Source organism: Miniopterus natalensis, chromosome 9 (genome assembly GCF_054644295.1).
Source record: "Miniopterus natalensis isolate mMinNat1 chromosome 9, mMinNat1.hap1, whole genome shotgun sequence".
NCBI lineage: Eukaryota > Metazoa > Chordata > Mammalia > Chiroptera > Miniopteridae > Miniopterus > Miniopterus natalensis.
The window spans coordinates 24,581,229-24,597,688 of NC_142089.1; the positions used below are offsets into that span (position 1 = coordinate 24,581,229).

Consider the following 16,460-nt stretch of genomic DNA (forward strand, 5'->3'; position numbering starts at 1 on the left):
AACAGAAATCATCCAAACTTATACACACACATCATCATCATCATCATCATCATCAAAGGTTATGGAACAATACAAGTAATCTGAGTCCCAGGGGAGAGAAAAGAAAGCAATGAGGCAGAAAAAAATTTGAACAGTCAATAATCTTCCAAAAATAATAAAAGACTTCAAATCACAGATGCAAGAATTTCAGAGAACACCAAGCAGAATAAATTAAAAATCCACACACCTATATTCATTAGTCAAAATGCTGAAAATCAAACTGAAGAGTATACTGAAGACAACAAGGAAAAAAAAAGACTATGTACAGAGAAATAAAGATAAGGATTATAACAAATATCTCAAATTATGCAAGAGAGAAGAAAACAGAATGACATTTTTTAAACACCAAAATTTTAAAACAGTCAATTTTATACCCAGTGAAAATACTTCCCAAAAATGAAAGCAAAACAAAGACTTCCAGACAGAAAAAAGCTAAAAGAATTCATTTCTGGTGGTGCCAGTTGGCTGGCAATGTTATAAGGAAGTTTTTCAGGCAGAAGTATGATACCAAATGGAAACTTGGATCTACCAAAAAAAAAAAAAAGACAACTTCCAGAAATTGTAAAAACAGAATAAATTTTTTAAAAAACACTTTTTCTTATTTATAATGCCTTTAAAAGATGATCAAGTGTCTGCAAAAACATAATTTATTATGGGGTTTACAACATGTAGAAGTAAAATGTATCACATTGTAGCACAAAGGATGGGTCGGAGGAATTAAAATTATAAGGTTTACAAAGTTCTTCCACTATACAAAAAATGCTATATTTCAAGATACAGTGTGATAAGTTAAAGATGTTATGTGCAAAAGCCTACAGCAATCACTAAAACAAAATTTAGGAAGAGGTATAACTAATAAAATAATAGTGGAGATACAATGGAATCATAAAAAAATACTCAGTCCAAATAAAAAAGAAGATAAGAAAATGAAAGAACTAATCATACAAACTGAAGTTCATCTACCTATCTCAAAAGTTCAAGATGGGAGGGAGAGAATCGAGACGGTCAGAATAAGAAATCATGACAGTCCTATTTTCTAAATGGTTTCAGGGAAAGAACACATCTCTAAAAAACTGAAATACTGAAACTCTTCAAGGTTCTGCCCTATGTCCTTTTTTCATTTCTACATTTGCTGCCTAGGCAATCTTATCTACAGCCATGGCTTCAAAGACCGCCTATGATACTTAAGTCTATCTAAATCTCCAAACTAGACCTTTCTCCCAAGTTCCTAACATATTTTCAACCATCTACTAGACATCTCCAGAAACACCTCAAACTCAACATGTTTAAAACTAAACCGATCTTTATTTCCAGTGTGACTTTCCCTTCTCAGTTTAAAGACAATTACTCACATAATGGTTCCAATCAGAAACCTCTAAGACATCCTTAACATTCTCCTCCCTTCTCACCATCTGAAACAAATCTATCATTCAATCTTATTAAACCTATCTTTAATCTACCTATTTTATTCCATCTCTTCGGTTACACTCCCAGGCTAGGACACCAGTCTCAGCATAGTACAATAGCTACCTAACTGGTGCCCCTCCTATACCATTCTCCACCTTGCAAGCAGTTACTGCTTCACAGGCAAATTTGATGTTACCCTTTCACTTAAAACCTTTCAATGACTTCCCATTGCACTTAGGATAAAATCCAAAATCCTTAACAAAGCCTCCAAAGGCTCTTCATGATCTGACCCTACCTTACTATCTATACTCATCCCCTCCAGTGTTCTCTCTCATCTCTAGCTTTCCATTTGTTGCTCCTTCTACAAAGACTGCCAGCAGCCTTACTCCAACTCTTCATCTGAGTCTACTCAACTTTCAATTTGTTCATGGTTTAAACACCAGTTCTTTAGGGAAATCCTTTCTGACTTTCAGATACTATTATGTTAGATCTCACTGTAAAAAACTTCCCTATCACCCTAGATTTCTCATCACACTCACAGTGATTTGTGTAATGGTCATCTTCCTCCATACTGTATTCACAATGTAAGCAGGCTCCATGAGGATAGGGGCCTTTTAAATAATGCTTTTCATTTGGTAATCACAAGCCTGTTTTTAAAAATAGCAAAACCATATTTAGAAAGTAAAAACACCCAGAGATATAGGAGAGCCAAGACATGTATATACATACACACAATGAAGAAAAGAGATTACTTCAGATCTCACAACTTGGGCAGACTCTACTTCTTCATTTTTTCTTTTTCTTTAATATATCTTTATTGATTTCAGAGAGAGGAAGGGAGAGGGAGAGAGAGAGAGAAACATCAATGATGAGAGAGTCATCATTGATTGGCTGCCTCCTGCACACCCCCAACTGGGGATTGAGCCTGCAACCTCGGCATATGCCCTGACCAGCAATCGAACCACGATCTCCTGGATCCTAGGTCGATGCTCAACCACTAGGCCATGCCCTGACAGGCCAGACTCTACTTCTAACAACCCCAAAACAAGACTCTGGAAGAGTAGAAAGGTAAAAATATTCAGGATGGTCCAGGTTAACCTGGAGAAAAATGTCCCAGCTTAAATGACTGATCAAGATATGGCTTGAAAATGCCAGTCCCAGAAGTAGTTTCTCAAAAGTACAGTTTACTTGCACTAAACTCACTTGAGATAATTTTAATTCAGATTCCTATACTCCACCCAAGATGACTAACTCAATCTCTGGAGGAGCAGCCCAGGAATCTAAAGTTTAAAAGCACTCTAAGTGATTTTTATTTTAAACTGGAGTTTAAACTGGCATCTCCAATTCAAATCAACCACCACATTCCTACCTGTATTTATCTTCTTATACTGTGCAAGTCCTGGTTCCCCCAAAAAATCAATACATGTATGCACCTGTTCTACCCTTCCAGGCACATAAAATAGTTTCAGAATTTCTCTCAACTTCCCAACTTCCTTTCTTGGAGTTACTGGAGGTAGACTGAGTCTAGCAAAATATCACTACCAAAGACAAATCCACTAAGTAAAGTTCATGATTTCTTTGCAATTATTTTCAACCTTAATATAAATCCTATGAAGGTATATAGTCAGGAAGCTCTTTTCAAAAGTATCTGGAATTTTTTTTCTGTGATTACATTACCCATTTCATATGATGTAAGGCTTATTTGTTTCTGCTTATATTCAGTTTTAAGGTTTCCTCTACCCATCCTTTTTTTCCTATGTACTTTTGGGCTATCTCTAATGTATAAAACACATGGTTCAAAACTATATAAAAAAGTATACTCGAAATCTTATTCCCTTCTATATCTTTTCTATCTCAGGTCTATGTATCCCCTATAGGTAACTATTATGTTTCTCATTTATTATTCTTAAGTTTCTTTTTACAACAATAAGCAAATACATATTTTTATTTTTCTCCCCTCACATAAAGGGTAACATAATACATCCCCACATACACATAACATTTTTTTACATTTTTCTTTTTATTATCCTATACTCCAGTAACATAATAGATTAATTTTCTTTAGTAAGGTGAGTAGCACAAAAATTTAAATTCCTTCTCATATAGTTCAGATTACAAAATCATTCAATTATGGAAAACTCAGAGAGTGTTTTTTAAACTCTTATGAAATATTCAGAGTTATTTTCAATATGTAATCTTCCTTCAATGCCCTGACACAAAGTGAAAGGGAGTTTTGCCTAAATACTAAAATTCTATTTGAATCCTTTTGAGTGACCATGGCGACATTTCTCCTCTGGGTGACTTCAGTTGGCTCTACATTTCTGGAAAGGTGGTTGACAACTGCTTTAGGATCGTTCTTCCACCCTACTTCAACTAATACAAACTAACTTCACAAGTTCTAAATGACCTCCCACTTTCCCGTAACCCATCTCTTCCATACCTAAAGAACATACAGTGAGCAGCAGATTGCAGGAATGTGCTAAACAACCTAAGGACATTGAATAGAAAGTAAAACCCAAAAAGAGAGCTAGGACCTGAACAAAGGAGGAGAAAAACCAGTTTCCATCTGTCTACATTTCAAATGCTCAAAATATTTCTGTTTACAAAAAAAAAAAAAAAAATTAAAACTGATCATGGCAAGTTCTAGGTACCTAAAACTAGGTGGAAGAAACTTTTTAAAAAGAATAACTATAAAGCAGTTATTATTAATCCCAATTAATAAATGCATAAGAAATGAAGGAAAAAAAGAAAATCACCACTAGAAAACAGTAAAAACTGCTGTAGTTATGACCCACTAATAAATGCTAAAATTAATCAGCAAAAGTTTAAGAAGAAGCAGGGTACTTGAATGCCCTCAAAATATCTCCCCAAAACATTTTATAATTTACAAAGTGAGAAATAGTAATTTTATAGCAGAGAAACTTGGCACATACCACCTTAACCAAAGAACCAAGGTTAACATTACCAGTAATAAGACAGTGACATCAAGTACCCAAGATATGATATACAGATAAGAGCACATCACCTCTGCATTATTCTCTCCAAAAACACAGTATCTCACTCTAACCATGAGAAAGCATCAGACAATTCCAAACTGAGGATCACTGTCCAAAGTACCTAATAAGTACTCTTCAAAAGCATCAAGATCATAAGAAAAGAGGAGAGGAGAGGAGAGGAGAGGGGAGGAGAGGAGAGGAGAGGAGAGGGGAGGGGAGGGGAGGGGAGGGGAGGGGAGGGGAGGGGAGGGGAGGGGAGGGGAGGGGAGGGGAGGGGAGGGGAGGGGAGGGGAGGGGAGGGGAGGGGAGGGGAGGGGAGGGGAGGGGAGGGGAGGGGAGGGGAGAAGAGAAGAGAAGAAGACAAGACAAGACAAGACAAGACAAGACAAGACAAGACAAGACAAGACAAGACAAGACAAGACAAGACAAGACAGAGGAACTGTTACAGATTAGAGGAGACGAAGTAAACATAAACTAAATGCAATTTGGGATCCTGGATTGAATCCTGGAACATAAAAGGACATTAGTGGAAAAACTAATGAAATCTGAATAAAGTCTGTAATTTACTTAGTAGTTAACTGTACTGTTTTAGTCAAAAGCACTGTACTAATATTAATTTCTTAGTTTTGATCATTGTACTATGGTTGCATAAGATATTAATATAAAGAAAGGGGATGAAGGACGTATGGAAACCCTTTGTAATAGTCATGTAAGTCTTCTATAAATCTGAAATTCTTTCAAAATAAAAAGCTTTTGAAAAATCTTGGATGATAAAAACAGTACTAATTGCAATACTACATTCATTGTTTTTTTTTATCTTAAACTATCAACTTACCTGAACTGTGGATATTGTTTTCCAGTGAATGCTACATTATCTCTACTCTTACTTTATGCTGGGTCAGTCATATAATATAATAAAGCTCTAACAAACCAATGTTCTACCAAAAATAGTTATGCGCCTAATTAAAAACACTTAATTTCCTTTCACACCCTAAAAATGACCAGTAATTAGAACTCATCTTCAATTATAAGCCTCCACAGAGCTGTTATCTTCAATAGAAGCCAATACTGTTACTGCTTACAGTATAAAAATAGAAATTTAAATAAAATCCTTACCTTCCAACCACTGCCAGCCTCTCTATAATATGGGAAGTTATCACAAATCCACTGGTAAATCTCACTTAGTGTCATTTTCTTTTTGGGTGAGCTATTAATTGCAAATGTAATGAGGCTGGCATAACTGTATGGAGGTTTCCCATCTTTGTGCTGTTGGACTTCTTCCTGGTCCAGGGTTGTATTGGGGTCAAGGAGTGCATTCTTCTTGGAAATTCCTGTTCCATGTGCATTCTGTGTAGCATCAGATTTTTGGATGGCTGCTCTCATGGTGAGCTGTGGTAACCAGTCCATAGATGTAAGGCTGCTCTCCAATTCAGATGTCATCCTGAAGGTAAATAGACTCCTTAGTCAGTATCAAGGAAAGAACCCCTGCTTCTCAAAATATCCAATATTCACAAATCTAGGAGTTCCAAAGTGAGGGAAAGCCTGAGTTAAATCTGGAGGAAAAAGATTGAGTATGTTAATGACCAAATCAAATATTTAAGAGATCAACATTTCCAATCTTTTTTCTTATTTTTATCCTCTCCAAAACACAACAAATTTGGTTTTAAAATGTTTAAGATACAGCACAATATATACACACAAAGTGATTCTGATGCTAACCTTTACTCACCAACACCAAGGACCCTTTAAAAACTTAAGTCTTTAAAGACTTAAATTTTAGGGGAGTCATACAAACAAAAGAATACCAAAAGTAAAGTGGAGGTAAGAGGTCAGAAAAGTACCTGAGAAATGGGCACAGGAATTTGCTCAGAGAAAATAAGGTAGAGCTGAGCAGGTGAGAGAGTAAAAAGAAGGGTAGGCAGGACTATCAAGGAGACAAACTAGCTGGGGGAACTGACAGTAAAGAAGAATACAAGCTCAAGAGCACTGATGAGCAGGAGAAAAGGGATAGACAGGACCAGGCAATTTCTTTTAAAAAACAAGTCAAGGAGCAAGTTTAAGAAAACTAACTAAAAACCTGGGAGCGCTGGATGTAAGACATTAAATCACATAAATGGATGGCAAGAAAATAAGCATTAAAAGCTCAAGAACAGGCTTAATGCAAACATCTAGTGATCTGGATTCTGTAAGGTATTTCATTCCAAGGCTCAAAAATTCAGATCATTACCACCCAAAAAAAGAAAAAAGAAAAACAAAATCTGTCAGGTTAGCACACTCTGGAGAAGGGAGGAAGCTCTTCTAAGAATTAAAAATACAGAAACAAAGCATGACACTTCACAATGGAATTGCTAAATTTCAGCAGAAGGTACTAACCTTTCTATCCTGGAATCAAAGAAGCAGGAATAGTGACCCTAACTATAAAGAAAAATATCAAAATAAAGGGGAAAAGAGAACAAAGTAAGAAACTTCAAAAGTTTCATTCAAAAGAAAAAAATGTGTCCTAAGAAAATCCCACAAAGGTCCCTCATCCCAAACGTCCACAGATAAAAAGCAACTTGGGGTATATGATTAGGATCTGAACTTCTGGGAGGCATGTAGTTGATAAAGAACACAGGCTCTTCTTGAGTCAGGCAGACTAGAGTTCAAGAAACCAGTTACTCTACCAGCTACTTGCTGTGGGACCCTGAAAATGTTAGTATTCCTAAACTTCAGCATTCTCATTTGTAAAATGAAAAACTAGTACCTACAGTTAAAAGATTACTTTGAGAAGTAAATGTGATAACATATGCACAGAAGAAACATTCAATAAGTGTAGTTACCTTTGGGAGGGTAATTAATAATGCACTATAAAGTAAACAGATTAAGCACTAGCTATTACAAATCAAGAAACAACCATGAGGATTCTATCTGCACTGCCAGTAGAGTCCTATTATATACTGTTTTCAGATATTTAGATCTACAGTTTTACCTTTCTCATTTTCTCAAACTGCCTTCATTTCTATTATATGCATGTCTCTGGAACCTGAACTTTAAATTCCTCTATACAGTACCTTCTGAGATCTTAAAAAACAAACAAACCAAAAAACCAACCTGCTCTATAATCTCAGCCAGAAATGCTTGCTTCCAACATGAAATAAGTTAAAAGAACTTGTGGAACAAAGAATCAAGATAATTTAGAGATCACAGAATGTCAAGAGAGTAGGCAAAGTACCCTAGAGATTAGAGACCAATCCCTTCAATCGAAAAATGAAAAACTAAGGTCTACTGAAGTTAAAAGACTTACCCAACTTCACACGGTAGTTAACCGTAGAACTAAAACCAGAGCCCAGATCCCCTGATGTCCAATCCAGCAGTGTTTCTACCATGCCTCATTTGTAAAATGAGCATAATTATTACCTTACTGATATAAAGTACTCAGAACAGTGACTGGCAAATAGTAAGTATTCAATAAATGTTAGCTGCTGGTGGTGTTGGTAATAATAGTAGTTACTGCTATTACTATTCACATTTCATTCTATAAACATTGGCTATTATTACACCATGCTGTCATCCTATTTGCCTCAATTAAGTCTCCACTGAGTAGCTTTATTTTGTTCAAATTCCCAAAGCAGCCAGTCACATACATTTTCAAAGTTAATATAAAAGTACATTCCAAACTGGAATATAACTGATATTGCAGATGTTCCCTATTGAGAATCATCTTTAACTTGTTTAATTCCACCAGCACCACTAATTAAGAATTTATGAGTCAAAGTAATATAATGAAACATACAATAAGTAGGTACTTAATACATTATAACATTTAAGAATTTATAATTATACATGTAGAGGGCTATACTACAGTAAGATTTTATACACATACATACATGTACACACATGCGCGCACAGACACATGAAGTATGATAAAATTCCTGCTCTCTGGGAATTCATAGTTCAATAAGGAAGGTCAAACACAAGAAAGAGCTAAAAAAATGAATACAAGGCTGAGCTCTTCTTTGTGCTGCAATGGTTCAGAACAGGGAGCGGACAACATGGACTGAAGCCTTAAGAAGTAGAGAAGGAAGAAGTTGAGCTAAAACTTGAAGTTAAGATCTAAATAGGCTGGAAAGATGATCCCTAGTTATCAAAGACATCATAAGTAAGAATTATTCCATTGTGCTTATTTTCATCAGTCCTGCTAGAGGAGATCTGAAGAACATTATAAAATCTGTTTAAAAAGTGGGGCTTCTGTTTCGTTTTCAAGTTTACTAAATTTTACACATTTTGGTAGAGAAATAAAAAAGTGCCTCCACTGTTGGTGGTTAGGCTAGTAGCTGCAGTAGTTCTCCATTAAGTGCTGAAAACACAAAAAATGATCATTACATTTGACCAGATCAGTAACTTTAAATGAAACCTCTTTGCGAAATGGGGATGACAGAGGTCCACTTTTATAAAAGAACAGATGGTAGTAAATTTTAAAAGAGCATGGGAGGTTCTAAGGAATCTGGTTATGAAAATCTGGTTAAGAAATGTCAGGCCCTCATTACCTCACCTAATTCCAAAAGCTTCCTAGCTGGCCTCCTAGGCAATGATTTCTCACCACTCCTCCCTGCTAATCATCTCCAGAGTCTATGCACACACTCCAAGAGAAATCTGTAAACATTGTTTTCCATGTAATCATGCCCAAATACTTTTAATGGTTCTCTTTCTCCTATTACACATTCCGGGGGGGGCAAACTTCATTTTCAACTACCTTAATCTTTTATTAATCCTTCTCTATATTACTAGAGCACTATAACCTCAATTTGGCATTTACCATGCTGCTTTATATGTACAACTGCTTCATACGCTTAAGCTTTCTACCCTCACTCCCTCTTCCCGCACCCTCCCCATTAAGCACAATGACCATACACTATTACTTGAGATGCTATCTGACACCATAGCAGGTATGTGTTACTTAAAAAATATTTAGATACGGAATAAGAGTCTTCCCTTCTGAAATGCCATTTTCCTCTTACTCTGCCTAGCTGGCTTCTATTTTTCCTTCAAGACTCAGCCCCAAACATCTTCCCCTCCAGAAAACTTGGTCAATCCACTCTTCCCATCCTCTGTCTCCTAAATTGAACTAGATCCTACTCCATAGTATATAAATACCTCTATCACAGGACTTATAAAAAAATTGTAATTATTTTTACCTATCTTTCTCCCATGAGACCATGCATAAGCTCCTTGGAAGATACTTTATTATTCTTTTCTGTCTCCCCAATGCCTAGTTAACATAGTAGATAAAGGATCAATAAAAGGTGGTCAAATGATTAAAATAGTGACTATCCAATGAATGTGTGAGTATGCTCATCCCCACACAAGTGAGACCCTCCACATTTAAAAGCTAAAAGGAAGAGGTGAAAGAAGACTCAACAGCATGAAGTAAGGATAATCACAGGATCAAAATCCTGTTTGAATTGGAACAATGTATGACTCCAGGCACAGAATGACAAACAGCACTACACTGGAACACAGTTCTACTTAAATAGCAGAGAAAAATGGGAAGATGGAAGCAAAGATAAAAAGATAATGCTACTGCCCAGCAGGCATGGCTCAGTGGTTGAGCGTTGACCTATGAACCGGGAGGTCACAGTTCAATTCCAGTCAAGGCACATACCCAGATTGCAGGCTCAATCACCAGTAGAGGGTGGGCAGGACACAAGCGATCAATGACTCTCTCTTATCACTGATGTTTCTATCTCTCTCTCCCTCTCCCTTCCACTCTCTGAAATAAAAATAATAATAATAAATTTGCTTTTAAAAAGATAGTGTTACTTATGGGAGAAAGGAACCATGGAGAACTTGTATCTGAAGTTCTTAAATCTATGATGGTATCTGTTTCTTAAGTTCCATGACACCCAGCTAGGCGTGGCTCAGTGGTTGAGCATCGACCTATGATCCAGGAGATCAAGGTTAGATTTTCAGTCAGGGCACATGTCCGAGTTGCGAGCTCGATTCCCAGGAGGGGACGTGCAGAAGGCAGCCTATCAATGACTCTCTCACCATTGATGTTTCTCTCTCTCTCCCTCTTCCTTCCTCTCTCAGAAATCAATAAAGATATTTTTTTTAGGAAAAAAAGTTCCATGAGGAAATTTTTTCCTGCATAAAGTGAAAAAGAAAAGAGCATCAAGATATAAGAACTCAACATTAAGTCATGACACAGGAGGAGGAGAGAGGGTTCTAATCCCCCTTTATGAAACACTGCCACTGATACGACCCCAAATACACTTTTTAGCTACTTTAGCACATTGCCTGGCTCCCTCTGGAACTTCCCTACTCACAAGGAGTAGCCAAGGCTTATTACTAAGGAAGTTTTCAAAAGTAGGGAAATGGGTAGAGATATTGTTAGCTCTCTAGATGGAGTTAAGAAAAAGACATCAAGGACAATAAAAGAAATAAGAATAATGAGGGTAATGATGTTGTTGACCTAGATATTCCTGAATACTCCCACTCAATTCCAGGTACCTGGCATTTGATCTTAAGACCTGGCAGCATGTGAGAAATTGAGCAACTGAGAACTCAAAGGAAATCCTTGTAATTAGCACAGCAGGAATTCTGGTCACATGCATCTGAGGGGATATATACATATTTTTAATATATATATTTTTATATAATATATAACTTTCATTACAACATCTCAGCACTCAAGGCAACCAGAAGCAAGGTCTGTGGCAGAGACAACTAATTGCCTAATCTGTTTTTAAAAATATCTAATATCTGTTTTTACCTCTTTCTTAAGAATACAACCCCAATTTTATTCTAGATGGCATTGCACCTTTTGTCCTTCCTGCTTTCTGCAATGTGGACACAATAGCTGCTGCTCCAGCAGTTATCTTGGATTATAAAATGACCTTTGAGAATGGAAGCCACACACTGAGGGTATGGAAGCTATGGAAGTAGAGAGGAGTTGATGAGGCAAACATTAAGAATTCTGATATCACAGGTTGGAAAGCTGGAGACATTTATTAAACAGTGATGAAGAATTTGGTCCAACTGTCATCTACAGAGGTTGGGACAAGCAAACTATATGCCAACCAAGGCTACCGCAAGGAGAGAAATGTAGGGAAAATTTAGAATGTTGGCATGTGTTGGCTCCTTCTTGCCACTTAAAGTCCTAAAAGAGAAATAAACTTCAATTAGAGTTGCAAGCAGAGATGGAGAAAATGCAGATTTGCCAAGTGAGGTACTCCCGGCCTATAGTCTGCAATTTAAGCTAAGAATCCTATAATGTAAAGCCTTGTATGGCTGAATAAACACCAACTGCTTCTGAAGTAGCAAGCTGAAGAAAATGAGTACTAGCTGAAAAACTGTAGACTTAGCAGTAGAGAAGACTGGTGCTTTGCCACACGAAAGCAATGTTGTAAGGGTATTGTCTTTCCACCCAAAACTATTGATTCGAATGGCTTCACCAGAGCCATCATTCTCTCAGGAGTAAAAGAGATCAACGAACTTTATTCTCACTAACTTGTAACTGAAATTTAGCATTTCCTTTAATTATGAAAGTAGACACCAAATCATTAACAGTAGCATTAACAGTACCTGTGATTTTGCCTCAATAAAAATCACAAAAATATTCATATAAATGACAAATGTCGCAGAAGCTCAAATTTGTATTTAAACTCATCAAATACTTGAGAATTATGAGTGTATTAGACTTGCCCCTACATCTTTTTCACTTAACGTGTTACTTTAAAGGCATATCTATTTCTATGTTATAAAGCTAGAATTTTGCTAACCATACTTCAATATAAATAATTGGTTTCTGCCCTGGCTGGTTTGGCTCAGTGGTTAGAGCGTTGGCCCGTGGACTGAAGGATTGCGAGTTCAATTCCCAAAGGCACATACCTGTTAAAAATTCCCCATCCTCGATAGAGGAGCATGCAGGGGGCGGCCAATCAATGTGTCTCTCTCCTGTTGATGTTTCTCTCCCTCTCCCCCCCGAAATGGGAAAAAATATCCTTGGCTGAGGATTGAAAATAATTAATTAATTAATTAATTGGTTTCCTTTGTAATTCTAAATATTTTGTTTAATGAATTTGGGGGCATTATTTGAGAAGGGTTCCACAGGTTTCATCAGACTGTTGAAGATGTACCAAAACAAGGTTAGAAATCCCTGAGATAAGCAGAGCACAAAAGGTAGGGTTCTTCACATTCTGTTTGGGCAGGTACTTTGGCTCAAAGCAGCAAAAAGTCTAGAAATTAAGTTCTTAAAGATAATAGTATGGAGGGTAGGAAAGACAAAGAGTCTAGACTACAAAAGCCTAAGTTTCCAAAATAATACCCATCAACAAGCTCATGAACAAGAACTGGGCTGCAAAAGCTGTGCATTTCCCAGAAAGGGCATCTTCACCAACAGCCATCTCAGATGTGGCCATGGAGGATACTGCATAAGGTAAGGCCTTTTAGAAGGCACAGGAAACAATGGAGGCCCCATCAAAGAGCAGAATCAAGGAACGTTTTACACTGCCAGGGAGTCTCTACCACTCCTACCCAATAGGATTTCATAATCGATATGAACTAGTGACTTACTGAGCATTTCCCAGTATCCCTTTTTCTGCTTTTATTTCTGTATCCTATTCCTTCTCCACCACTATATATTAGGTATGTAAAGTGCAGACTTGGTTTTCAGGTCTTTAAACAACAAGAAGCCACTCTGGGATCTGACGAAAGGGACTGCATCCAGAGAACCTGGCTTTTCAGCTAGATATAACAACTGGATGAAACACTGAGTTGTCTCCCTTGGGAAAAGGGCAAGTGAGTTCTATATATAAGAAGAGTACATGTGGATATTTGGGTAACCAAAGGGGCAGACAGTGGTGGAAACCTAAAAATAAATGAAACAATCTATTACAGATTGACTTTACATTTTGTAACCATGTGATGTTAAAAAAACAATTTTTAAAATTTATAAATATAGAAATAATTTAAGCTATTTCCAAGAAAAAGTAGTTGGTGTTACTTTTTGCAAAATGGTTATCACAGCAGCAGCCAAATCAAAGTTTATATTTATCCTTTAATTTCAACAAATAACACAACAAATGTCCTACACTAGAAAAGATATGGTTTAGTAATAAAGAACACAGGCTCCAAAGCAAGACTGGATTGGAATCCAAGCTCTTCCACTTTTAGCTATGTGACCTTAAGTAAATTAACTTCTTTATGCTTTGGTTTCCTCATTTGTAAAATGAGGGTTAAAAAGAGTACCCACCCTCAAAAAAAATTGTGAGGATTAAATGAGTTAATACATACAGAGGACTAAGAATAACATCTAACACAGTAAATAAATACTCAATAAAAGTTAGCTATTAATATCAAATTCATACTCTTCAGAATTTTCTAAGTTTTAAATGGTTGTCACTGTTACTCAGTGGGATTAGATTAACATGCCCTAAATCCCTCAATAATCATTTAGCAATTTCAATGGAAATGAGACCCTCATTCAATTATTTACTCTAAAGAAGTAATCTTGAAAGGATTATGTTTTAAAATTCTGTCTTCAGATTACATGAGAATTGAAAGCATACTTTTCCCAGAGAAATAAGATCACATGATGATGGTTCCTGAAGCAGCCCACAAAAACCTATTTATTCTATAAAGCAGTTCTAAGTCTACAGTTCTAAGAGTATAAAAGCCCCAGTTGGATATCTTGTAGCAGAAAGAAAAAGTGTAACAAGGAAAAGAAATACGTTTTTTTCATTTTCCTGGTGCAGGGCAGCTTATCCCTGACAAAATTCAATACTGTATAGTGTATATATGACCCACTTCTAACTACCTCTATCCTTGGATCTCTCATCTCACCGTGCCCTAAGATTCCAATATTGGTCCCCAATGTTGTTGTTATAAACATAAAATTAATTACTTGCTCTTCTCCAGTAAAAACTCCCACTTTTTCAAAGCAGTTGATCTCTGCTCCACTTAGAAGGAAAGTAGACAGCATCAAATCTCCACTAAGGTCTGAATAACTGACACTCCGGAGCCTTTAAACTTCCTATGAACAATGACCTTTTTAAAAGATAAGCTGAAAAAAAATCGATGCAATGAAAATACAGATGGAAAAATTAACAATTTAAAATAAGGAATCCAATACACAAATAGTAGGTCATTCTTCAAAACTCAACTTTCACAACTTTTCTTTTGCCCCAAAAATTCCAAAAAATATTCACAATACAACTTACACAAAAAATAGGGGATTTAGTGAGACAACTTCATTTGTAAACACAATTGTGATTTCAGAGCTCTTTATCATAAAATCAGAGATAAAGAACTTCATGAGCTCAGTTTTTAAATTCCTGTTATTACTTATTTTGGAGACCAACAATATTCTTTAATATCCCCAAGGGAAGTAAAGTTCCCAATTTATTCAACTCTGTTGTAAGGTTTGTAATTCACTGTGGTTTAAAAAAAAAAAAGTTTCAACAGGCTAATCTAAATCTCCCTTGGTATACAGAAGAAAATTTCTTTAAATTCTATCTTAGAAAATGAGAAATGGTCAGAGTTCTCCTCATAACAATGTTTTATAGTAACACCATTTGGGTTCTTTCGTCTCCAAGTTTAAAGTCCAGAACTTCTTCAACCAGATATAATTCAAGAATCATAATATACCTATTGTTCTTCCCTAGATTCTCCTCAAATTATTCCATAAATATGTAATCTCAGATTCATAAAACTGTATTCTAAATTCATAAAAGCCATACTCATAGTTAGAACTCCATTCAGGGTACAATCTTAGGGCTCATACGGTCAAAAGATATTTTTATACTATACGTGTAATTCTCAGCTTAAAAATCTACTCTACAATTTAGGAAGGAAAAATAAATATTTGGGGGCATTAACCCCTAATCTATATTCTACCATTAAATAAATACTGTATTTTGCATGTAAAGCTCACTCTATCTACTGAAATATCTGTTTCTTAGTTGTAAAGACTGAAGAACACCAGTCCCTTTGACACAAGAACACTCAAAGCCATCTTTGCAGCTGTTACTTTAAAAACCCAGACGGAATCTGCTATTAATATTTCTTATACTTAGTTTAAATATATATATAATAAAAGTCCTCTGAGTAACATGTGTCTACTGGTTCATTCTGTCCCATTAAAGTATTTATCCTGACCTCTCTGTTTGCAACCATACTGCTTCAACTCACCATACAAAATTTTCTGGATATCATACATCTCCACACATCCTGAATCCACAGCATTATACCAGTAGTATGACATCAATGCTGGCAAAGGACTAATGTTGTGGAAGGTACTCCCATCTTATTTTTTAGTATTAAGTATGATGCACAAAAAAATGCTGAAGAAACAGCTTAAGCTACATGTGATCCATAGTTCAGGAGTCCTCAAAGTATGATTCAGAGTCCCTTTCAGGGGATCTGAAGGATCAAAACAATTTTCATATAAGAGGTAATTTGCCTTTTTCACTCTCATCCTCTCATAAGTTTCCAGTAGAGCTTTTCAGATGCTATGTGATAGCTGGTATCACAAAAGGCTAAATGCAGAGGCTGAGATGAGAATGTAGCTGTCTCTATTAAGCCATGTATTTTAAAATTTTGCCAAAATGTAAACAATACTAATCTCACTAAATTTTTTTCTGAAAATAGTCATTTTTCATAAAATATGTTATCAAAATTTTAATTTTTTCTTAGTTTTAATTTCTAATATAGTTGTATAGATATAACTCACATAAACAAAAGCTCTGTCCCTTACATACTGCATGTCCTTTGAGTACTAAATAATTTTTGAGAGAACATAAAGTTTAAGAACTGTGTTATACAAAATCATCATCTCAAAGACTGAAGATCACTGTTTCTAACATAGTATAATGTAATGGAAAGAGTAAGGGCTTTGAAGTCACTCAAGAGCTTGAATTCTTACTCTTCCATTCATTAACTGCACTCCCAGACAAGTCAAACCAACCTCTAAGCCTCACAGAATTGCTAGGGAGTAAATTACAGAATATATATGGAACACCCTAATACACAGTTAATGTT

The 16,460-nt window shown here is 36.0% G+C and overlaps 1 protein-coding gene across 6 annotated transcripts in view; it reads right to left on the bottom strand.

Moving 5' to 3' along the window:
* The window catches only part of FOXJ3 (forkhead box J3), a 101,106-nt gene that overhangs the window by 56,060 nt on the left and 28,586 nt on the right, over positions 1 to 16,460 (bottom strand). For all 6 annotated transcript variants that reach the window (XM_087820360.1, XM_087820364.1, XM_087820361.1 and 3 more), the window contains exon 3: positions 5,559 to 5,883. In XM_087820360.1, coding sequence (XP_087676486.1) covers positions 5,559 to 5,883 — 325 coding nt within the window. The remainder of the gene's footprint in view (positions 1 to 5,558; positions 5,884 to 16,460) is intronic.